Raw genomic sequence first — 23940 nt, 5'->3', positions numbered from 1 at the left:
GAGGCTTATGGCAGACACCGAGGGCTCAAAACAGTGGAAGCCCTAGAGGAGTGTAGAATGTGTAGGGGGGAACTTCAAAAGGAAATTAGGAGAGCAAAAAGGGGCATGATAAAACAGGTAAAATAAAGGAAAATCCAAAGTTATTTTACAAGTACACTAAGTGTAAGAGGAAAACTAGGGAGAGAGTAGGGCCCATTAAGGAACAAAGTGGTAATTTGTGTGTGGAGTCGGAAGACATAGGTAGGGTTCTAAATGAATACTTTGTCTTGGTGTTCACAAGTGAGAGGGACATGGGTATGGAAATCAGGCAGAAGGACTGTGATATAATTGAAGGAAGTAGCATAGAAAAGGAGGAGGTTCTAAGTGGTCTGGCAGGCTTAAAAGTAGATAAATCTCCAGGCCCGGATGAAATGTATCCCAGGCTGTTGAGTGAGGCAAGGGAGGAGATAGCAGGGGCACTGGCAATAATTTTCAATGCCTCTCTGGCCACAGGAGAGGTGCCAGAGGACTGGAGGACAGCCAATGTGGTACCGTTATTCAAGAAGGGAGGAAGGGATAAACCAGGGAACTACGGGCCAGTCAGTCTAACCTCAGTGGTGGGGAAACTATTGGATGCAATTCTGAGGGACAGAATTAATCTACACTTGGAGAGGCAAGGATTAACCAAGGCAGTCAGCATGGTTCTGTTAAGGGAAGGTCATGTTTGACCAATTTGATTGAATTTTTCGAAGAGGTGGCCAGGTGTGTAGATGAGGACAATGCATTTGATGTAGTTTACTTGGACTTCAACAAGGCTTTTGATAAGGTCCCGCATGGGAGACTGATAACGAGGGTAAGAGCCCATGGGATCCAAGGCAATTTGGCAAATTGGATCCAGAATTGGCTGAGTGGCAGGAAGCAGAGGGTGATAGTCGAGGGGTGTTTTTGTGACTGGGTGTCTGTGTCCAGTAGGTTCCACAAGGATTGATTGGGTCCCTTGCTGTTTGTGGTATATATAAAAGACTTAGACTTCAATGTAGGAGGGTTAATCAGTAAGTTCGCGGATGACACGAAAATTGGTGGGGTGGTAAATAGTGAGGATGAGAGCCTTAGATTATAGGAGGATATAGACAGGCTGGTCAGATGGGCTGATCAGTGGCAAATAGAATTTAATCCGGATAAGTGTGAGGTGAAGCACTTGGGCAGGACAAACAAGGCACGGGGAATACATGGTGAATGGTATGACCTTGGGAAATACCAAGGATCAGAGGGACCTTAGTGTGCATGTCCATCAGTCCCTTGAGGTAGCGGGACAGGTAGATAAGGTGGTTAAGAAGGCATATGGGATACTTGGCTTTATTAGCCGAGGCATAGACTATAAGAGCAGGGAGGTTATGCTGGAACTGTATAAAACGCTGGTTAGGCCACAGGTAGAGCATTGCATGCAGTTCTGGAATCCACATTATAGGAAGGATGTGATTGCACTCGAGAGAGTGCAGAGGAGATTTACCAGGCTGTTGCCTGGGCTGGAGAGTTTTAGTTATGAGAAGATATAGAATCGACTGGGGTTATTTTCCCTGGAGCAGAGGAGATTGAGGGGCGACATGATTGAGGTGTATAAAATTGAGGGGCATAGATAGGGTAGACAGGAAGGAACTTTTCCCCTTGGTGGAGGGACCAGGGGCATAGATTTAAGGTAAGGGGCAGGAGGTTTAGAGGGGATGTGAGGAAGAATTTTTTCACCCATAGGGTGGTGGGAATCTGGAACTCTGCCTGAAAGGTTGGCAGAGGCAGAAACCCTCATAACATTGAAGAAGTATTTGGATGTGCACTTGCGATGCCATGGCATACAGGGCTATGGGCCTAGTGCTGGGAAATGGGATTAGAATAGTGAGGTACTTGTTTGACCGGCGCAGACTCGATAGGTCAAAGGGCCGTTTTCTGTGCTGTAGGCCTCCATGACTCTATCACCCCTGAACAGCCAAGCTCTAATTTTAAGATTATGCCTCCTTGTTCTGCACTCCTCCGTATTGACTCTATCGAATCCTTTGATCATCCAAAACACCTCAATCTGGTCACCCTAATTTTTACTTGTGGGAATTATAAGTCTAGGCTGCACCACCTTCCCTCATAGTTTAGCCCTCTTAGACCTGGTGTCAGTCTGGCGAATCTGCCCAGGCCCCTCCGAGGCCTGGTGTGGCCACACAGAAGCCGGTGGGCATTAGCCGCACAGTTCTGGGCTAACAGGTTACTCCTACATTTCACCAGTGTGTAAACGTTGTTATGCAGCAGTGTCGGGTGGCTAACTGCTGTAACACAATGAAAGAAGGGGGCTAGCAGATTTGATGGCGTTCACTGCACCGAGCTATCAGCACTTGCCATCAGCAGCAGGACCCATGCGTCATTCGAAGTGGAGAACGCCCCACAGCTGCACTGTTCCACTGGCAGGAAGTCAATGATGTCAATGGAAAGGGCTGAAAAATGTGTCTCTGGCAAGACTGGGGATCTTCACACTGCTGGAGCCTTGAACCCAGGTCTGTACACACAGTGATCTGAAAAAGAACTAGTGAGGCTCCTCACAAGCTCTGCTGCTCCTTTCTGATGAAAGATATGCAAATCAAGTGCCGAAAGAGTCCTTAAGAAATTAGCCCTTTGGCCACAGCTTGAACTGGTTACTCGTTAAAACATGAAGCCACACAGCAGCAGCAGTAAATAGCTAGAGAATTACAATTATATTGAGGCACCTACTGTATGCAGACAAGCCAAATTTTATTACACTTTCTATAAGTCTAAGGAGTGTGATGGAAGACTCCCCACTTGCCTGGATGAGTGCAGCTCCCACAACACTCAAGAAGCTCAACACCACCCAGGACAAAGCAGCCCACTTGGTTGGCAAATAAAAGCAAAGAACTGCAGATGCTGGAAATCCAAAACAAAAACAGAAACAGAAATACCTCGAAAACTCAGCAGGTCTGGCAGCATCGGTGGAGAAGAGCACAGTTGACGTTTCGAGTCCTCATGACCCTTCAACAGAACTAAGTAAAAATAGGAACGGGGTGAAATATAAGCTGGTTTAAGGGGGTGGGTGTGGGGGACAGGTAGAGCTGGATAGAGGGCCAGTGATAGGTGGAGATAACCAAAAGATGTCACAGACAAAAGGACAAAGAGGTGTTGAAGGTGGTGATATTATCTAAGGAATGTGCTAATTAAGGGTAGAAAGCAGGACGAGCAAGGTACAGATAGCCCTAGTGGGGATGGGGTGGGGAGAAGGAATTGAAATAGGCTAAAAGGTAGAGATAAAACTATGGGTGGAAATACATTTAAAATAATGGAAATAGGTGGGAAAAGAAAAATCTATATAAATTATTGGAAAAAACAAAGAGGGGGAAGAAACGGAAAGGGGGTGGGGATGGAGGAGGGAGTTCATGATCTAAAATTGTTGAATTCAATATTCAGTCCGGAAGGCTGTAAAGTGCCTAGTCGGAAGATGAGGTGCTGTTCCTCCAGTTTGCGTTGAGCTTCACTGGAACAATGCAGTAAGCCAAGGACGGACATGTGGGCATGAGAGCAGGGTGGAGTGTTGAAATGGCAAGCGGCAGGGAGGTCTGGGTAATGCTTGCAGACAGACCAAGGGTGTTCTGCAAAGTGGTCACCCAGTCTGCATTTGGTCTCTCCAATGTAGAGGAAACCGCATTGGGAGCAGCGAATGCAGTAGACTAAGTTGAGGGAAGTGCAAGTGAAATGCTGCTTCACTTGAAAGGAGTGTTTGGGCCCTTAGGTGGTGAGGAGAGGGGAAGTGAAGGGGCAGGTGTTGTATCTTTTGTGGTTGCATGGGAAGGTGCCGTGGGAGGGGGTTGAGGAGTAGGGGGTGATGGAGGAGTGGACCAGGGTGTCACGGAGGGAATGATCCCTATGGAATGCCGCCAGGGCGGGTGAAGGGAAGATGTGTTTGGTGGTGGCATAATGCTGGAGTTGGCGGAAATTGCGGAGTATGATCCTTTGAATGCGGAGGCTGGTGGAGTGATAAGTGAGGACAAGGGGGACCCTATCATGTTTCTGGGAGGGAGGAGAAGGCGTGAGGGTGGATGCGCGGGAGATGGGCCGGACACGGCTGAGGGCCCTGTCAACGACCGTGGGTGGAAAACCTCGGTTAAGGAAGAAGGAGGACATGTCAGAGGAACTGTTTTTGAAAGTGTCATTATCAGAACAGATGTGACGGAGGCGAAGGAACTGAGAGAATGGGATGGAGTCCTTACAGGAAGCGGGGTGTGAGGAGCTGTAGTCGAGGTAGCTGTGGGAGTCGGTAGGCTTGTAATGGATATTGGTGGACTTGGTTGGCACCCCATCCACAAACATTCACTCCCTCCACCGCTGGTACACAGTAGCAGCAGTGTGTAGCATCTACAAGGTGCACTGCAGCAACTCACCAAGGCTCCTTAGAAAGCACCTTCCAAACCCACGACCTCTACCACCTAGAAGGACAAGGGCAGCAAATGCATAGGAACACCACCACCTGCAAGTTCCTCTCCAAGTGTCATGAAAATGTAATGATTCTCATAATATTGTTGTGATTTATTGTAAAGGTAGGTTAATAGTGGGGTTTGGATTAGTTTCTCTGTGTGGATGTATGTGTGAGTGTGTGTGTGGGGGGGGGGGGGGTTAATTGAATTGGAGACAGCTGGTCTGGAGGCTTTGAGTTATCAACAGGAAGCTAGATTTGAAATGCTAAATATGTAAACATGGCTGACGTTTTAGAATGTGAGGTGGGAGGAAAGTTTGCATTTATAGATAAATTAGGGAAGTGTGAATTTCAAAGGGATGGTAAGATGTTACACCTTGCCAGAAGAAGCCAAGCCAAACAGTGTGTTTATTTTTCCAAAGGTTACTGATAAAATTAGCACTATGAAAAGACTTGTATTATGAGAAAGATAAAGTTCCAAAGACACATAGGAAAAATGGAATTTGCATTAAAATGGGAGAAACATGTATAAAGGAAATGAGGCTATGTGTAAGAGGAGAAGGAATTCTAAGATCTAAGACAAGTGTGAAAAGCCTCCAGCCTCTGTGCATCAAGTTGCCGTCCACAGGAACAGAAGCTAAGAAAACTCACTGTCCAGGGTATCATGTTGGGTCTGTTTAAATCTATTTACTTTTACTGTTGCCTTAACTGAGGTGTAACTGGGAGTCAGATTAATTAGGGTTTTCAGAGTTATTATAATAGTAATTTGTAGACCTATGTGTGTGCTTGAAATGTTTTCTTTTGTTAATAAATGTTTAATTTAGTTTTCTAAAACCTCTGAAGTCAGGGTAGTCTCATTGCTTCTGAATTCAGGGCACGCATCTCGAAATAAAATACAAATTGCAAAACAGTTGTGACCAGGTGATCAAGTTCGTGGATTTGATCCGCTTGGCACACATCATCTGCCACGTCACAACACCAAGTCACACACCACCCTGACTTGGAAATATATCATCGTTCCTTATGGGGTATGTGGAACATTCCTTGTTCCAGTCCTACTCCGGCCCCCTCCCACAACTCTTTCTCCGGTACATCGATGATTACTTCGGTGCTGCTTCATGCTCTCGTCGGGACCTGGAAAAATTTATTAATTTTGCTTCCAATCTCCACCCCTCCATCATCTTCACATGGTCCATCTCTGACACTTCTCTTCCCTTCCTCGACCTCTCTGTCTCAATTTCTGATGATAGACTGTCCACCAATATCCATTACAAGCCTACCGACTCCCACAGCTACCTCGACTACAGCTCCTCACACCCCGTTTCCTGTAAAGACTCCATCCCATTCTTTCAGTTCCTTCGCCTCCGTCGCATCTGTTCTGATGACGCTACCTTCAAAAACAGCTCCTCTGACATGTCCTCCTTCTTCCTTAACCGAGGTTTTCCATCCACGGTCGTTGACAGGGCCCTCAACCGTGTCCGGCCCATATCCCGTGCATCCTCCCTCACGCCTTCTCCTCCTTCCCAGAAACATGATAGGGTCCCCCTTGTCCTCACGTATCACCCCACCAGCCTCCGCATTCAGAGGATCATCCTCCGTCATTTCCGCCAACTCCAGCATGATGCCACCACCAAACACATCTTCCCTTCACCCCCCTTGACGGCATTCCGTAGGGATCGTTCCCTCCGGGACACCCTGGTCCACTCCTCCATCACCCCCTACTCCTCAACCCCCACTTATGGCACCTCCCCATGCCCACGCAGAAGATGCAACGCCTGCCCCTTCACTTCCTCTCTCCTCACCGTCCAAGGGCCCAAACACTCCTTTCAAGTGAAGCAGCATTTCACTTGCATTTCCCCTAACTTAGTCTACTGCATTCGTTGCTCCCAATGCGGTCTCCTCTACATTGGAGAGACCAAATGCAAACTGGGCGACCGTTTTGCGGAACACCTGCGGTCTGTCCGCAAGAAAGACCCAAACCTCCCTGTCGCTTGCCATTTTAACACTCCACCCTGTTCTCTTGCCAACATGTCTGTCCTTGGCTTGCTGCATTGTTCCAGTGAAGCCCAACGCAAACTGGAGGAACAGCACCTCATCTTCCGACTAGGCACTTTACAGCCCTCTGGGCTGAATATTGAATTCAACAACTTTAGATCTTAAACTCCCCCTCCCCCCATCCCCACCCCGTTTCTTTTCCCCCCCACCCGCTTTTTTTTTTCAATAATTTATATAGATTCTTCTTTCCCCACCTATTTCCATTATTTTTAAATCTAAAACTAAAACCTTTAGTCTTTCCACCCCACCCCCACTAGAGCTGTACTTTGAATATCCTGTTTTCCATTCTTAATTAGCACTTTTCTCAGACAAAGACCACCACCTTCAACACCTCTTTGACCCTTTTGTCTGTGACATCTTTTGATTATCTGCTCACACCACACCCTCAATGTGTCTCTTCACCCCCCCCCCCTCCCACCCACCTTAAACCAATTTATATTTCTCCCTTGTTGAAACTATGCTGCAGTTCTGCCATGAAGGCTCGAAACGTTAACTGATTTCTTCTCCGCCGATGCTGCCAGACTTGCTGAGTTTTTCCAGGTAATTCTGTTTTTGTCATCGTTCCTTCGCTGTTGCTGGGTCAAAATCCTGGAACTCCCTTCCTAGCAGCACTATAAGTATCCCTGCACCACATAGATTGCAGCGGTTCAAGAGGGCAGTTCACCACCACCTACTCCAGGGCAATGAGGGACGGGTAACATGCTCACAACCCAAAAAAAAATGATCTTGTTCTATATAGAGGGACAGACTGAAACTGTGCTCATTGGGTTTGGAGATACATGCATGTGATGTCCATCTCTGTAAATAAAATATTCAGTGTGTGAAGATTTGGTTCCATTTCTATCCTTCACTGCTTGTCTCTCTGGAGTTGAATACCAAAGTGCTTCATAGGGGTATTAACAACCTGATGCTGAGCCACAGATGGGAATATTAAGGCAGGCTAACTGATTTTGAGGAGCTTCTGAAAGGATGAAGGCGGGGAAGAGAGGCGGAGACGGTTAAGGAGGCAATTCCAGAGCTTCGGGCCTGGATAGATGACAGCATTGCCGCCCAGTGGTGGTTTAAAGGATGGGGGTGGACAGGGAGGTTGGATATGTGTGGCAGCTTGCCAGCGGAGTGGGATCAAAGGGGTTGAGGAGGGGTGATGGTAGCAGATTTGGAAGCGAGGTGCGCGAATGCTGTTGATGAACAGGAGTGCACTGAGACTGAACCAACTATCAGGGAGATTTTCACCAAATTCAGTCAAGGTGGATTCAAACAGTTCCCGGAACATAAGAATATTTGCCAATTCACCCAATACCTGGGCATACCAAAAAACCCTTCCACTGCCAAGTTTCCACAGCATGGTCAATTAAACAGCTCAAATTATGAATCTCTTGAAGGTGAGCAAAAGAACTGAGATATCACCAATGTTCAACACTTCCTTCTCTGTTTTGCTGAATAAATTGTATTTAATCGCACAATCGCGAACCTGCTCCCTGCGCCACACGTTTATCAATTATAGCCTTTTTTTTGGGCAAGAAACAGGTGTTGGCACTTTCAGGTCAATTCAAGAATCCAAAGAGGAAATATTGGCTGGGATTTCCCAGGACCGTGGTGGCGGGACGCACCGCAGGAGATTCCGCCGCTCAGCCAAACGTCCACCGAATTTCGGCGGGACCGGGCGATCCGGGCGGGGGGTGGGCCGGGCGATCCAGGCGGAGGGCGGAGCCTGGCAGAGGGCGGGACCGGGCGATCCAGGCGGGGCTTGGCGATCTGGGCGGGGGCGGGTCCGGGCGATCCGGGCGGAGGGCGGGGCCGGTTGATCCGGGCGGGGCCGGGCGATCCAGGTGGGGGGGCGGGACTGGGCGATCCGGGTGGGGTGCGGGACTGGGCGGAGGGCAGGAACGGACGATCCGGGCAGAGGGTGGGACCGGGCGGAGCCGGACGATCCGGGCGGAGGGCGGGACTGGGCGATCCGGGCGGAGGGCGGGACTGGGCGATCCGGGCAGAGGGCAGGACCGGGCGATCCCACCCAACGAGCCTCCTGTAGGTTGATAAGTTTATAGGCAAATTCATGAACAGCTTGAAATGTCACACAGAAAGAGATGGCCATTTGAAGCAGGCTGTTTAAATGATGGGTGTGCGATGTAACATTTGCTTAAAGCAACAAAATTGGCCCCTTCGGCCCTTCCCGTCTGTGCTGACCCTTTGGCGGAGCTTGCCGATTCATCCCACTTCCCTGCTCTTCCTTCATAACCCTGAAAATATTTCTATTTTGAGGGTTTATCCAACTCCCTTTTGCAAGTTATTACTCAGTCTCCTTCCACTACCTTGTCTGGCCATGCCTTCCACCAGTGCACTCCCCAACTGGGGTCGGTAGCTTCTCATGACCAGGCTCCTGAAGGGTTCCTGTCAAAGCCAGCCTTAGAAAATAGAGCCCTGTGTGTTCACTTCACCACAAGGCGGCTTCACCTCAACCCTGGGAAACCAGGTCTATTCCTGCTTACATTTCCAAGTAAGAAGGTTGGCTTGAAAACAAACAGACCTTGTATCTGCATCTCTCTCGTTGCAATAATAATGCAGCTTTTCATGGAAATTAGTTATGGTGTGATTGATTTGACACGTCACATGCAAAGAAGGATGCAAATGTGACTTTAGTGCTGAAGGTGCTGGATGTCAGAGAGAAAAGCAGCAGGTATTCCCTCTATTCCAAACAGAGACCACTGAAGACTGAATAATTAACAAGCATCTGCTCAAAGTCACAAATGGTTTTTGAGAGAACAGGCTGGCCGAAGGGTTGGTATCCTTGCGAGGTGAGGAGCTATTACTTCATGCAGCAAGTTATTCCGATCTGTAACGGACCGACCGAGTGGCAGATTCAATCACACCTTCCCGAGAGGGAATTTGAAATCATACATGAAGTGGGTGGATAAAGGGAAATAGCGGAGTTTATGGAGACAGAGCTTTGGTGGGGGGAGGGGGATGGAACTAAACCGATACCTCTTTCAAAGAGCTGGCACAGACTTGACGGGCTGAACAGCCTCTTTCTTTACTGTAGCGTTCTATGAATCTTGTTGATTGACGAGGAACATGGACACCCACTCTATATTGAATAAAAGATGCACACAGCCCCATAATGTGAGGGGTGATCGGTTTTGCTCGTGATATTGATCCATTTTCGAAAAAAAAAAATCACACATTTGTCAAAAGCCTTGATCAGACAAGTGGGGTAAATGCATTTAATTGGAGCTCTGTTGTTTGATTTACACAGACGTGTGCAAGGCCAGGATCGAGAGATTGCATGTTTACACCATTCCACATATCTATTTACGGAATACTCTTGGCATCTCTCAGACAGATCCAGCTCAAGGGGAAACTGTCAAAGTGCAGGAAGGAGGGCTCTGTTTTCACTGGGTTGCTCGGCTGACACAGTGTCAGGTCAGCCACAGTTACCCAGATGCACAGGACAAGCAAGAATAGATAGAGAAACTCATGTGTGCATGCTTCAGTTTAACCTGTGACCCAAGAGGTAGCTGCCAATGGCGGGGGGCTGCGGGCAGGATCCAAAAAGGGTTGTCAGAGGTTGACCGGGGCATTCTCTGCACTTCACACAAACCTGCAAAGGAAAAGCTGCATTTATATAGCACCTCTCACAAGCTCAGGACCTGCCAAGCGGCCAACGAAGTGCAGTCACTGTTTTTATGTGGGAAAAGCAGTAACAATTTGTTCACAGCAAGCCCAACCCGAGACAGTAGAGTGGACCTCAAGTTTGAGGCTTTGCATGTCTCTGGCAGCGCAGCACTCCCCCAGGCCTGCAACAGGGTGTCAGCCTGGGTTTTGTGCTGGTCTCGGTGTGGGACTTGAACCCACAGCCTTCTGACTCAGAGGCAAGAGGGCACATGGCGACTGCAGTATAGTGAACAATTACTACCGTACATATAGTTTCATGCCCATTCTGAGCACACTCTGAAGAGGCAAATATAATACAAGGGCAGAATTCATTCAGGCTAAAAGGAATTAATGTGGAGCTGTACAATAGAACACAAACCAACTGGAGCACAAAACAACTTGGGAAATGCAAATGTCACAATGGCGCAGGGCAGACATTGAAACCAAGTACCCTGAGCAAGCCTGTAATTGGTTAGCTACTCCATTCAACACTTGCTGAATAAATAGGACCACGATTGAAAATGAAATGTTCAAATTATCATATTTATGCGCGTGCAGCTCAAACAATCTCCCGGAACTCATACTGGAGAAGGCTTGTTCTTTCTGTGCAAAGACCCGCTTCCCTTACATTTCCCAGGCAAACGTTCACCAGGGATTTTGGATAAATTCTTGAAGGGGAAAAATTTGCGGGCTCTGGTGGGGGGGAAAAGAGCAGGGGGTTCATTGGGCAGGTCTTCATTGAGCTAGCACAAGGCCAAAATGCCTTCTGTGCTGTCAGATTCCATGAAACCAGTTAATTTGCCAAGTCAAAGAGGGTCACAGTGGACAATAAAAAAACACACTTTGAAAGTCAGCAATTTAAACCAGGTATTGTGTTCTGCTCTGGGATCAAGGCCCGCTCCTGCTGAATCAAACGCACAGTGAATCCGCCTGGGCCGCTACGACAGTCTGCTCTCTCAGTCCGAGCAATCGGCATTTTGTGTCGCTCCCCAACTCACTTGCAAAATAACCAAACGCTTTGCCGGTCACGAGGTCACATGCAGTGAACTTTCACCTCTTGAAATCTGATTCCAGCGGCAGTGTGAGGGAGGCATCGGGTCATTAACATTCACTCACTGGAAGAGCTTTGCAAAGCTTTGAGAAAACAAGCAGCTTCAAGGTGCCGGCTGTTCACAGCCGAATGGGTGGCCCTGGAGAAAAGGCACGGCTGTGTTCATGGGTATACTTGAAGCAAACTTTCAGATTGAAGCTTGAGGAGTTCCTCTCAGTTGCAAGGCAGCAGACCGTGTGTGCTGCAAAGGCAGTGGGTGAAGAAAAACTTGCATTTATATAGCACCTTTCACAACTACCAGGCGTCTCAAGGTGCTTTTCAGCCAATGAAGTCCTTTTGAAGTTTAGTTACTGTTGTAATGTGGGAAGTGTGGCAGCCAATTTATGCACAGCAAGCTCCCACAAACAGCAAAGGTCAGATCATTTTTTTTTTACTGATGTTAATTGAGGGATAAATATTGGCCAGGGCACCGGGGAGAACTCCCCTGCTCTTCCTCGAAATGATGCCCTGGGATCTTTTACATCCACCTGATGGGGCCTCAGTTTAACATCTCTCCCGAAAGACGGCACCTTTGACAGTGCAGCACTCCCTCGGTGCTGCGCTGGAGTGTCAGTGTCAATTTGTGCGCTCAAATCCTGGAGTGGGAGTTGAACCTAGAACCTTCTGACTCAGACACGAGAGTGCTACCCATTACGCCATGGCTGACACTGATGACAGTCAACACAATGCATTCAAGACTGTGTTTAAACCAATTGGAAATACATGAAATGACTTGCAAGAAAGCACAACTCAGTATGTAATAGTGAATAGGAATGGAATGGATCACAGGAGCAGTGTGTTTCACTGGAAGTTACTCTCCACTCAAGGTTCAAGCCTTGCTTTGTGTCTCCCAGGCTGGTTTGACGTCAATCTTCCTGCTAAAATGATTGGTCACGTTTCAAAATGAGACAGCCCCAGTGCACCAATGCTGCCATGAGAGAATGACCTCAGGAGAAAGCAGCCCAAAATAGCAGCTCTCTGCTTGAGTGGAGAACTTCAAACTGTGTTATTTTTTAAATTAAATAAAACTTGTCCGCAGTTCAGCTTGGAAAGGGCACTGACCAGCTGGGCTGTGCAGAACACAAGATGCCAAGACAAACATAGCGAGCACATAGTTTCTCTCCCGTTAAAACATCAAATCGTTTCTTAAATAGTTCCAGAACCTGCCTCTGCTCTTCAAAATCGGCGTTCACTCCCACTACTCTCTCTGACAAGAGCCTCCTGATACTTGTCCGAAATGTATCCTTTACTGGTCCATTTTCCCTTATTAGTTCAAAACAATTTTCCTGTTCACCTCTTGGGAGTCGGGCACCTGTCTTCCAGACGGAACAGAACAAATGTCTCCAAGCCTTTCTCTCTGCCAGTGGGATCTTGCCTTTTGGCTCCTCTTTACCCTGCCTCCTGCAGTTGAACATCTCCCTTGTGTTGGGAGGCGGCCCAACAACAAGTGGCCGTTGCTTCCCGGCAAGCAGTACTGGATGTGCGTGTGTGACCCTGGACCAATGTGAGGGCTCTCCTACCTAAATGAGCCCATTAAAACCTGCTGGTTGAAGATGAGCTGCTTCAGCAGGGTACCAGTGGTGCCCAAGGGATCCTAAGCTACGAGAGAGGAGGGGAGAAATTTGACAGCAGCCCCTTTGTAATACTCGAGGCCCATGTACCACCACTAGCCACTCCCTTAGCCAAACTGTTCCTGCCTGGCTTTCTGGCAATCTCGATTTCTCAGAGGCTGGTTCCCAACTCTGATGTTTGGGAGAAAGGAGGCTGTAAAGATAGAGTTTGCAAACAGCAAGATGGACACCAACCCGGCAGGGCAAAACAGCATTCCAGCAGCAGAACCCAGCCAACTACTTTTCTTTGTGACACGACCACTTAACCTTCAATAACCCATCCTACATTTTGATTCTTTTCTTTGGCCAAGTGTCAGTCTTGCAGTCTGCATCTTGGTTTCATGCTGTCACTTTTCGACAGAGCTTTCATTATTCTGCCATTGACACTCACTCCGGACCATGCTTTGTTTCTTTACTACAACCATTACCACTCTCTCTGCCTTTTGTTCCATGACATCTTTGTTATTTAATCTTTCCCATTCTCTCCCCTCTCCTAGACCTTCCCCTTTGGTCTTCCTCCCCCTCCCCCCGCCTTTTTGAAGGCAAAAAGCCCGTCACACGTCAGCCTCCCTTCAGTTCTGAAGAAGAGTCATATGGACTCGAAACATTAACTCTCTTTCTCTCTCTCTCCACAGATGCTGCCAGGCTTGCTGAGTATTTCCAGCATTTTCTGTTTTTATTTCAGATTTCCAGCATCTGCAGTATTCTGCTTTTACCTGACCTTCAAACGGATGAACACAATAATGTCAGCTTGAGGCATTAGCCTAGCTTCAGTTGGTAGCACTCGTGCCTCTGAATCAGAAGGGTGTGAGTTTAAGTCCCACTTCAGGATTTGAACACAAAATCAAGGCTGACATTCCCAGTGCAGCACTGAGGGAGTGCTGCATTGCCAGAGGTGCTGTCTTTCGAAATGTGACTTTAAACCAGCTGCCCCCTCAGGGGGGCGTAAGCGATCCCCTGGCACTATTCTGAAGGAGAGCAGGGGAGTTCCCAACTTGGGTAGAAGTGGAGATGAAGAGCAATAAGTAACCAGCAGAGATCACTGCCACCAAGTTTGTTTTTAACACCTCATTTACAGACTTCCCTGCAGGGCTGCAGAATCATCCAGCTTAGTTGGGAGTGATAGCACACTGCACAGGGGCGCCTGCTTCCCGACTGCATTTGTTCCCAGCCTGACTGCTGCCTGTATTTTCATTTGCCAGTTCAAATCTCCTCGTGTAAAGTGAAAGGAGCAGACACGAGACGGAAGTCACAAGTCACTGCCGACAGTGAGAATGTGAAACACTCCTCAACTGCACTTAACCACAAACATCCTTTCTCAGTTACAAAATCATTCGAGTGTGAAAGAAGCAACTGTGTTTTCTCCAAGTGCAGAGTGTGGAAAATAATCCCCCACTCTCACGACTCAACTGTCAACGCCTCGTTACTACGGACACCACCAGTTTATTATTCATGTCGAATCAATAAAATGTGAGTTTACAAAGAATGGCTCTCTCTTTTACAACTTGGCAATAGTCGACTGCACCATCACACAGCGCAAAAGGAAAAAGGGATACATTTCTGTCGTGCTTTTTGTAAACCCAGGGCATCCCAAAGGTCTTCACAGCCAATAAAGTGCTTTTTGGAGTGTAGTCACAGGAAACCTAGTGGTGAACCTGAGCACAGCAAGCTCCCACAAACAACAGGGTAATAACAACCAGACCCAAACTCAGCAGGTCTGGCAGCATCGGCGGAGAAGAAAAGAGTCAACGTTTCGAGTCCTCATGACCCTTCAACAGAACTCGAAACGTCGACTCTTTTCTTCTCTGCGAATGCTGCCAGACCTGCTGAGTTTTTCCAGGTAATTCTGTTTTTGTTTTGGATTTCCAGCATCCGCAGTAGTTTTTTGTTTTTACAACCAGACCCATCTGTTTTTGTGATAGAAACAGAAAATGCTGGGAAAACTCAGCAGGTCTGGCAAGCGTTTGCAGAGAGAGAGAGAAACAGAGTTAACGTTTCAAGTCTGTATGCAGAGCTCTGAGGAGTCTGTCTCTCTCTCTCTCCCTCTCTCTCCACAGATGCTGAGTTTTCCCAGCATTTTCTGTTTTTATTTTGGATTTCCAGCATCCGCAGTATTTTGCTTTATTATCTGTTTCTGTGATGTTGATTGAGGGATAAATGCTGGCCAGGGCACTGGTGGGGTGGGGAGAACTCCCCTGTTCTTTGTCGAAACAGTGCCATGGGATCATTTGCTGCCCCCTGAGGGGGGGGCAGTCAGGCCCTCGGCTCGAAAGGCGGCACCTCTGACAGTGCAGCACTCCCTCAGCGCTGCACTGGAGTGTCGGCCTGGACTTTGTGTTCAGGTCCTGGAGTGGGATTTCAACTCAGACCCTTCTGACTCAGAGGCGAGAGTGCTTCCCAAGAAGCAAGGATCATGCTGCAAGCTGATGTGACCTGACCTGCGCTTGCACTGTCAGCAACCCGGAACCTTCCACTCGCGTTCCCCCAAAGGGCCATGGCTGAATTGAGCAGCTTTCTGGGGGCTGGCAAGCTAACTGCAGCAAGCCTACATCTCTGCGCTGTGTGGCGCCAACGTGCTGGCACCCTTGCCATCTTGCTGTGCCACTCCAAAACCTACAGCAGCCCACCCTTCTGTGGACTCACTGAACACTTTGCCACCAGAGGTGATAGTGAGCCACACAGTCGCTGCCCCAACCTCTGAAGTGCTGCCCAAAATCAGTGGGGGAGGAAATAACATTGCGAAACCTGCTACAGAGGCTCAGTAACCAAGAGGACATAGGTACAAGATAATTGGCAAAGAGCCAGGAGTGACATCAGGAGGTTTTATTTATATATGTAATATCTACATATACTTTTTTTGCTGACTTTAAAATTCTCTTGTTAAGTTTTCAAATCATCTCGCCCTTCCCTATCTCTGTAATCCCCCTCCTGCCCTCCTCAACCCTCCGAGATCTCTGCGCTCCTCTAATTCCGGCCTCTTGAGTGTCCCCCGATTTTAATCCCTCCACTATTAGAGGCGGTGTCTTCAGCTGCCTGGGCCCCAAGCTCTGGAATTCCCTCCCTACACCTCTCCGCCCCTCTCTCTATCTCACTTTCCTCCTTTAAGACACTCCTTAAAACTGACCTCTGTGACCGAGCATTTGGTCATCTGCCCGAATATCTCCTTATGTGGCTCGGAGTCCTACTCTGTTTTATAATGTTCATGTGAAGCACCTTGGGACGTTTCATTATGTCAAAGGCAATACAGGAATATTAGCTGCTGTGGCCAGGAATGCGCTGCCAGATTCAAGAGTAACTTGCAGAATTTGAAAAGGAGAAAAAATGATAAGGTTAGAGCAGTGGGGGGTGGGGAGGGGACTAATTTTCAAAGAGCTGGCACACATATAAAGGGCTGAGTGGCCTCTTTCTATGCAGCAGGCTCGATGAAGTCAGCAGACTCAGTAGACTCTGACCTGTGACATTGACCCAGCAGCAACTACGGAAAGAAAAACCCATTTCAACTATCACACAGATACGGCGTCAAGGGTTCCAGGCTTCTTTCCCTCAACACAGGTTACAGCCACACTAAACAGCTGCTGTCTGGAGGAGTCTGGCTCCACACCTATGGTTAGAATTGACGAGCGTTCAACTAACAGCCTCAGCCAAATAGTCCGGCTAATGCTGGGATGCACGGCTGCTCCACAATTGCTGTGGAGCCCGAGGTGGGGCCATTTGCAAGCAGATCCATCATTTTAACTGCGAGAAAGCCTGCCAAGCAATCCTGTGTGGCAGCAGCAGCCAGCAGCACGTACACAATACTCCACCCGCCTGGGGCAAAGGCCATCAGGGGCAGCCGAGTGCTTCTCTGGTTTTCATGCATCGTGAAGCCTGGCAGTGTACACACCCAGTGCACGACGTGTTCTGTTTTACTGTTTCTGGTTGACGGGAAACAAAGGCTTTTGCAAACAGAAATGAATTTACACTCCTTGGAATATAAAAATGATAATGATTCAAGGAATTATACTATTCGAGAAGGGAATTCAAATGGTCCCTCCCCAACAAAACGCCCGGTTGTGAGTCTGATACGCAGGATGTTGGCCAGCTGGTTCACTGCGTTCAGGGAAGGGAATGCGCCAGTTCACTCGGGTGGGCATGGTCAAGGCTCCAGCAGAGAGCCTGGGGGTACATGTGTACAAATCACTGAAGGTTGAGCAAGTGGTTACTAAAGGATACAGTATCCTGTACGAGAGCAGGGTAATTATGACGAAGCTCGGAATATCACGTCCAGCCCTGGGCACCACAATTTTGGAAGGATGTGAAGGCCTTAGAGGGAGTGCAGAGAAGGTTCACAAGAATGGGTCCAAGGATGAGGGACATCAGTTATGCGGATAGATTGGAGAAGCTGGGATTGCTCGGCTCTCAGGGGCGATTTGATCGAGGTGTTCAAAAATCACGAGGGGTCTGGACAGAGCGGATAGGGAGAGACTGTTCCCATTGGCGGAAGGATCGAGAACCAGAGGGCACCGATCAAAGGGGGGTTGGCAAAAGAAGCTTAGGCGGCATGAGGGAAATCTTTTTCAGGCAGCGAGTGGCTCGGATCTGGAATGCGCTGCCTGAGAGAGTGTGGAGGAAGCGGATTCAGCTGAGGTCTTCAAAAAGGGAATGGGATCATCATGTGAAGGAAAATAAATTGGCAGGTCTACGGGGACGAGGCAGGGAAGTGGGGCGAGGGGAATTACTCTTACAGAGAGCCGCCACGGACACGACAGGCTGAATGGCCTCCCTTCTGCGCTGTAACCAATCTTAGATGGTTCGGGCTGTGTGAATTGCCAAGCCTATTGCCCTTCACCTTGCTTCCTGTGAGAGCAGTAGCACAAGTGCTTAACTGCACTACATTTCACTGAGCAAGGTCTGCTCAGATCGTATCAAACTCCTTCAGTGGATTGCTGGCCGCTTTGATTGACTCAGTGATATCCCTCCCTGCCTCTCAGATTATCATCTGCTAACGTGACCACTTTTGTGCAGTAATTGATGTCAATTTGAGATTGTATTCCGGGGATTTTAAAAAAGTTATCTTGGAATTCCTAGGGAATGGCAGTGACTCAGGGAATTCAGTTCAGACTTTGAAAGACGCGATTTAAAAGCCATTTTTAACTGTTGCGAGGCACTGTCTAGATACAGTAGCAGGGATTAAAGGCAAAACAGGAAGATTGGAGACGATGCCAGCTCTCAAACCTTAGATGGTATCAGTGGCACATGTGACAACAAGCAGTTCATTGAGAGATTGATATCATAATCTGTGCCAGGTGCCATTCCAGAAGCCAGCCCTGGTGGAAGGTTGAGGGTACAAGCTGTACTTTTACCTTGGCAACACTGGCAATTGCCCAGTCCTAAGTGCCCTGAGATGGTGGTGGGTGGGCTTTTCTTTTTTTTTTAACTCATTCAAAGGGTATGGGCTTCGCTGGCTCAGACAGTATTTATTGCCCATCCCTAGTTGCCCTTGAGAAGGTGGTGGTGAGCTGCCTTCTTGAACCGCTGCAGTCCATGTGGTGTAGGTTCAGCCACAGTGCTGTTAGGAAGGGAGTTCCAGGATTTTAGATCCAACGACAGTGAAGGAACGGCGATATATTTCCAAGTCAGGACGGTGAGTGGCTTGGAGGGGAAATTCCAGGTGGTGATGCTCCCATGTATCTGCTGCTCTTGTCCTTCTAGGTGGTAGTGATCATGGGTTTGGAAGGTGCTGTCGAAGGAGCCTTGGTGAATTCCTGCAGTGCATCTTGTAGATGGTACACACTGCTGCTACTGTGCGTCGGTGGTGGAGGGAGTGAATGTTTGTGGATAGGGTGCCAATCAAATGGGCTGCTTTGTCCTGGATGGTGTCGAGCTTCTTGAGTGTTGAAGGAGCTGCACTCATCCAGGCAAGTGGGGAGTATTCCATCACACTCCTGACTTGTGCCTTGTAGATGGTGGTCAGACTTTGCGGAGGCAGGAGGTGAGTTACTCACCGCATGATTCCTAGCCTCTGACCTGCTGTTGTAGCCACAGTATTTATATGGCCAGTCCAGTTCAGTTTCTGGTCAATGGTAACCCCCAATACAGTATTGTAGTGGGGACACTCCCACAGGCACAGCATATTGGTCCAAAGGTGACATATATCCTAGCTGGGATGTGTGGAATTTGGAAGGAAAGTTGGAAGTGATGATGTCCCTCAACCTTGCAGCTCTTGTCCTGCTCGGTGGGAGGCAGCTGGTGGTGGAGGGAGGTGCTGAAGTACACCTTGTAACATTGTAGAAGCAGATTGCAGAGGAGCCACTCCCCACTGGGTATCAAGTCTGATCCTGCTCTCGTAGCCAGGCTAGAAAGGGCTACTTTGTTATCCGAGGAGTTGTGAATGGAATTGAACTCACTGCGGAACCGTCCGTGAACAACCCCGCCTCCTGACCTCGTGGCAGAGGGAAGGTCGCTGATGAAACAGCGGAGAATGGTTGGTCCAAGGAGAAAAGATTTGGTTTCCTTCTGGCATTTTCAAATCTGCGCAAATCCACAAAGAGAAACGCGAACTTCAACCGACCACTATCCGCCCTCCCCAGTTTTCCCCACTGTCCCTGGATGGTTGTCCGGATAGAAACGTTTCCCAACACTGGGTAGGCTGAGGTGACCAAACGTCCTGGTCCTGACACATTTCGACTGCTTCATGGTAAAGAAAATGGAGGGAGACGGTGGCTTAGTGGTAATGTTATTGGACTAGTAATCCAAAGGCCCATGTTAATGCTCTGGGGACATGGGTTCAAATCCCACCACAGCAACTGGTGAAATTTAGATTCAATTAATAAAATCTGGAATTGAAGACTAGCCATTGGTAATGGTGACCATGAAACTATTGTTGATTGTTGCAAAAACCCATCTGGTTCAATAATGCAGGAAATCTGCCATCCTTACCCAGTCTGGCCTATATGTGACTCCAGACCCACAGCAATGTGGCTGACCCTTGAACTGCCCTCTGAGATGGCCAAGCAAGCCACTCAGTTCAAGGGCAATTAGGGATGGACAACAAAGAAAGAATAAAAAAGCTTAGGGTGGGATTTGACTGCACTGAACTGAAGAATTCAGTAAGAACCACAAAGCAAATACAGATGTACAAAACACCACAGGGACATGCAGAGTGTTCATGAGCAATCTAAGCTGTTAAGCTGCCAGGACCCTCCATCATCATCACTGCATATATCCAGAGACTCTCAAAATACAGACTTCATATCATGAAATCGTAATACAAGAAAGCACAAGAGATAGGAACAGGGGTAGACCATAAGGCCTGTCAAGCCTGCTCCACCATTCAGTACAATCATGGCTGATCTTGGTGCTTCAACTCCATTGTCTGCCAATGAATTAACAAGTTCCCATTCAATTGTTTCAACTCTTGCCAAAAATACAGCCACTGAGTCCACATCGCCATCGTGGGTCACTGGACTGCACACAATCTCAGGCGCGCTCCACAATATCCTTTCCGTGCCCATCTCTACAATATTACTTGTCTCTCTCTTTCCACCAGGACCATACTTAAGGGGAGGCAATAGTGACATTACTGGGTTAGTGATCCAGACGGCCAGGAAAATGGGGGAACACGGGTTCAAATCCCACCACAGCAGCTGTGGAATTTAAGTTCAATTCATAGAAAATAAAATCTGGAATTGAAAGCTAGCTTCAGTGATGGTAACCATTAAATTATCATCAATCTTTGAAAAAGTCCATCTGGTTCACTAATGTCCTTTAGGAAATCTGCCACCCTTACCTGGTCTGGCCTACGTGTGACTCCAGACCCACAGCAATGTGGTTGACTAAGGGTCTAGAGTGATGCCCTTGCCAGTGACGCCCAAATCCCATGACTGAATAAAAAACTGTATGCAACCTTTCCCAGTCATGTATCCTCGCGGACTCCCCTTTCTGTACATAGCCTCACTGATTGCAATTCACTGACACAGCCTTCAGTCACCTTGGCTTCAGCTCACCCGCTTCTCTTTCCATCTTCAAAAATACTCTTCAAACCAATTTATTCGCTCAGCTGTCACCCACCAGCTTTGCCCCTTCTGGCTAAGTGCCTCCAGAGTGATTTATCTACCTTGAGTGTGTGATATGGATGCGCATTAACTTTTGCTGATCTCATTACCTTTGCGGCCTCTGTTGGGGACAGCGGTGGGGGCCTTGACACTCAGTTGCTCAATTTCAAACAGGATCACAACCAAAAGCAGAACACATCAGGCATTCCACAAATCACAATTCCTAAACCAGAATATTAGGTAGAGCACACTTACCTAATGTTTTCCGCAGGTCTTCACATTGACTGATTTGAGGAAATCGGAGGATTTCCTTCCACTTTTTGCTTCTTCCTTTCCGCTTCCCACCCCCACCTAGAAATTGAAATGCAAGATGTGTTTAGATTGAGGTGCATGAGAATGAACATGCATGTGTCCTTTTACATATACAAATATGGCTTGGGATAGTGGGCCCAGGGGATGGTAGTGTCACGTTGAAGTAAGGGAATGAAACAGTCAAATTTACTGACAGTCGTATCGCTGTCAGGATTAGCTGGCAGCCTTGTGGTCTTAAATGAACAGGTTAGTCTCAACACAAGTTGTGAGGAAGGTACAAAGAGTCTGCAAACGGATATAGATAGGTTAAGTGAATGGGCAAAAAATTCGAAGATGGGGTACAATGTGGGAAAATGTGAGGTTGTCCACTTTGGCAGGAAGAAAAGCATAGTATTATCTAAACAGAGAGAGAGCTCAGAATGCTGTGGTGCAGAGGGATCAGGGTGTCCTTGTACATGAATCACTGAAAATTAGTATGCAGGTACAGCGAGTGATTAGGAAGCTGAATGGAATGTTGGCCTTCATTGGAAGGGGGGTGCGTGGAGTATAAAAGTAGGGAAATCTTGCTACAGCTGTACTGGGCACTGGTGAAACTACAAAGCTGTGGACAGTTTTGGTCACCCGACTTAAAGAGGCCTGGAGGAAGTTCAGGGAAGGTTCACTCGGCTGATTCCTGGGACGAAGGGGGTTGTTTTATGAGGAAAGGTTGAGGAGGTTGCTCATTGGAGTTTAGAAGAATGAGAGGTGATCTTATTAAAAGATTCTGAGGGGGCTTGACAGGGTGGATGCTGAGAGGATGCTTTCCCTTTTGGGAAACAATGAGTTTCAAAGGGGTTTCCTATTTAAGATGGAGATGAGGAGGAATTTTTTCTCTCAGGGGGTTATAGGTCTGTGGCATTCTCTCTCCCAGAGAGCAGTGCAGGCTGGGTCATTGAATATATTCAAGGCTGAGTTAGACAGATTTTTGATCGACAAGGGAGTCACGGGTTATGGGGGACAGGCGGGAAAGTAGAGTTAAGGCCACAATCAGATCAACCATGATCTTATTGAATGGCGGAGCAAGCTCGAGGGGCCGAATGGCCTCCTCCTGCTCCTCTTTCTTGTAACCTTATGCTCCTACACAGGTCATCATTGGAAATAGCTTGGTGAGGCCTTTCTCAACCTTCCCAGACACCCAGCATAGTGCTGATGTTCCCCAGAGCTGGCAAAACAGCCCTCGCCTCCCTCACACACAACAGTAGGGGATGCGGGGGAGGGGGGTTGGGGGCTGGGGGGGTGGGGATGTGATGCAAGCATCTCAAGGAGATGTACAAGGAGATGAACAATCCGACGGGTAGGACTTCCAAGGTGCCATCTCGCCAATGATTCAAATGGGCGTGTTGGAAGCCTGTTGGAAGCTGGGGCTGCCTCGAGATTCCAAAAACACATCTGGGCCACAGTTGGACCCGCTTTGGGTTTAGATATGAGAAGTCAGAGGATGCCCTGTTTCATAAGCACTCGCAATGGAACACATAAAGTATGATTTTTAAAGCCACCTACTCCTTTCAGGCCACGAGATCGGAACTGCTCCACACCCAAAGGTCAAATTACTGTGGACGGTGGAGTGGAGGAGGGTGGGGCTGGGGGGGCGCGGAGGCAAGTGTCCATTGTAACAAACGCTTCCCAGTCAGGAGAACCCAGCCCCTCAGCTAAAATTGTTTCTGACATTCACAGGCATGACAGTTGTGCTCACACACAGAAAGGCAAATGAGGCTTCAATTTGTCCTTCCAGAGTGTGTTGTTATTTCTGGTCTCTGCAGGAACCAACTACCAGGGCATATGACATCATTCAGTCCCATCCAAACCTGCCCTGTCAAGGTCTGAAGGTTTTGCATTCACTAACCTTGCTGATCATTGCACACACTGACTTGTTCAGTGGGGTCAGGCAGTACGTACGGTGTACATGTCACAAACAGTTGACTTTCAACAGCCACGATGACCATAAATGAGAAAGAGCTGGGGTAACAGAACTACCCGAGTGAATCAGTTCACTCCACATTGTGACAAGTCTGTGACCCACTTCCTTTTTAAAAAAAAATTACAAATTTCCCAAGAAAGAAGGAAATGCCTGAGTCTGGGGATCAGGGCAGCATTGAACACCAGTTAGGCTGCAGGTGAAGTATTGTGTTCAGTTCTGGTCACCACATCACAGGAAGAATGGGATCTTACAACAGGATGTTACCAGGAATGAAGAATTTCAGATTGGGAGTAAGATTGCAAGATTGGGGTTGTTTTCTTTGGAACAGAGGCTAAGGAGAGATTTAATTTTTTTATTATTTATTCTTGCATAGGTGTGAGTGTCACTGGCAAGACCAGCATTTGTTGTCAATCCCCTATTAGCCTTGAACTGAATGGCTTGCTAAGCCATTTCAGACGGCAGTTAATCAGCATCCAGGCCGGGTAAGGAGGGCAGATTTCCTTTCCTAAAGGACATTAGTGAACCAGATTCACAAGAAAAAAAAGGTGTTTTTTATACCACAATCGATGATAGTTTCATTACTGAGATGAGCTTGATTTTATTAATTGAATTGAAATTCCACCAGCTGCCAAGGTGGGATTTGAACCCGAGTTCCCCAGAACATTAGCCTGGGTCTCAGGATTACTAGCCCAGTGACATTACCATTACGCCACTGTCTCCCCCTTGGAGTGCAGAAAATTATGAGGGGCCTATACAGTGGATAGGAAGGACCTATTATCCAGCAGAGGCCAATC

General features: G+C 47.9%; 1 protein-coding gene across 5 annotated transcripts in view; it reads right to left on the bottom strand.

Moving 5' to 3' along the window:
* grk5l (G protein-coupled receptor kinase 5 like) overlaps window positions 1-23940 on the bottom strand; it is a 126844-nt gene that overhangs the window by 66492 nt on the left and 36412 nt on the right. For 4 of the 5 annotated variants that reach the window (XM_078565668.1, XM_078565667.1, XM_078565669.1 and 1 more), the window contains exon 2: window positions 21133-21228. The exons of the other annotated variant lie outside the window; for it this stretch is intronic. In XM_078565668.1, the coding sequence (XP_078421794.1) occupies window positions 21133-21228 (96 nt within the window). The remainder of the gene's footprint in view (window positions 1-21132; window positions 21229-23940) is intronic. 5 annotated transcript variants of the gene reach the window in all.

This window comes from Cetorhinus maximus, chromosome 20 (genome assembly GCF_964194155.1).
Source record: "Cetorhinus maximus chromosome 20, sCetMax3.hap1.1, whole genome shotgun sequence".
Taxonomy (NCBI): domain Eukaryota; kingdom Metazoa; phylum Chordata; class Chondrichthyes; order Lamniformes; family Cetorhinidae; genus Cetorhinus; species Cetorhinus maximus.
The sequence above is the reverse complement of the archived record's forward strand: the minus strand, read 5'-3'. Positions and strand labels throughout refer to the sequence as shown.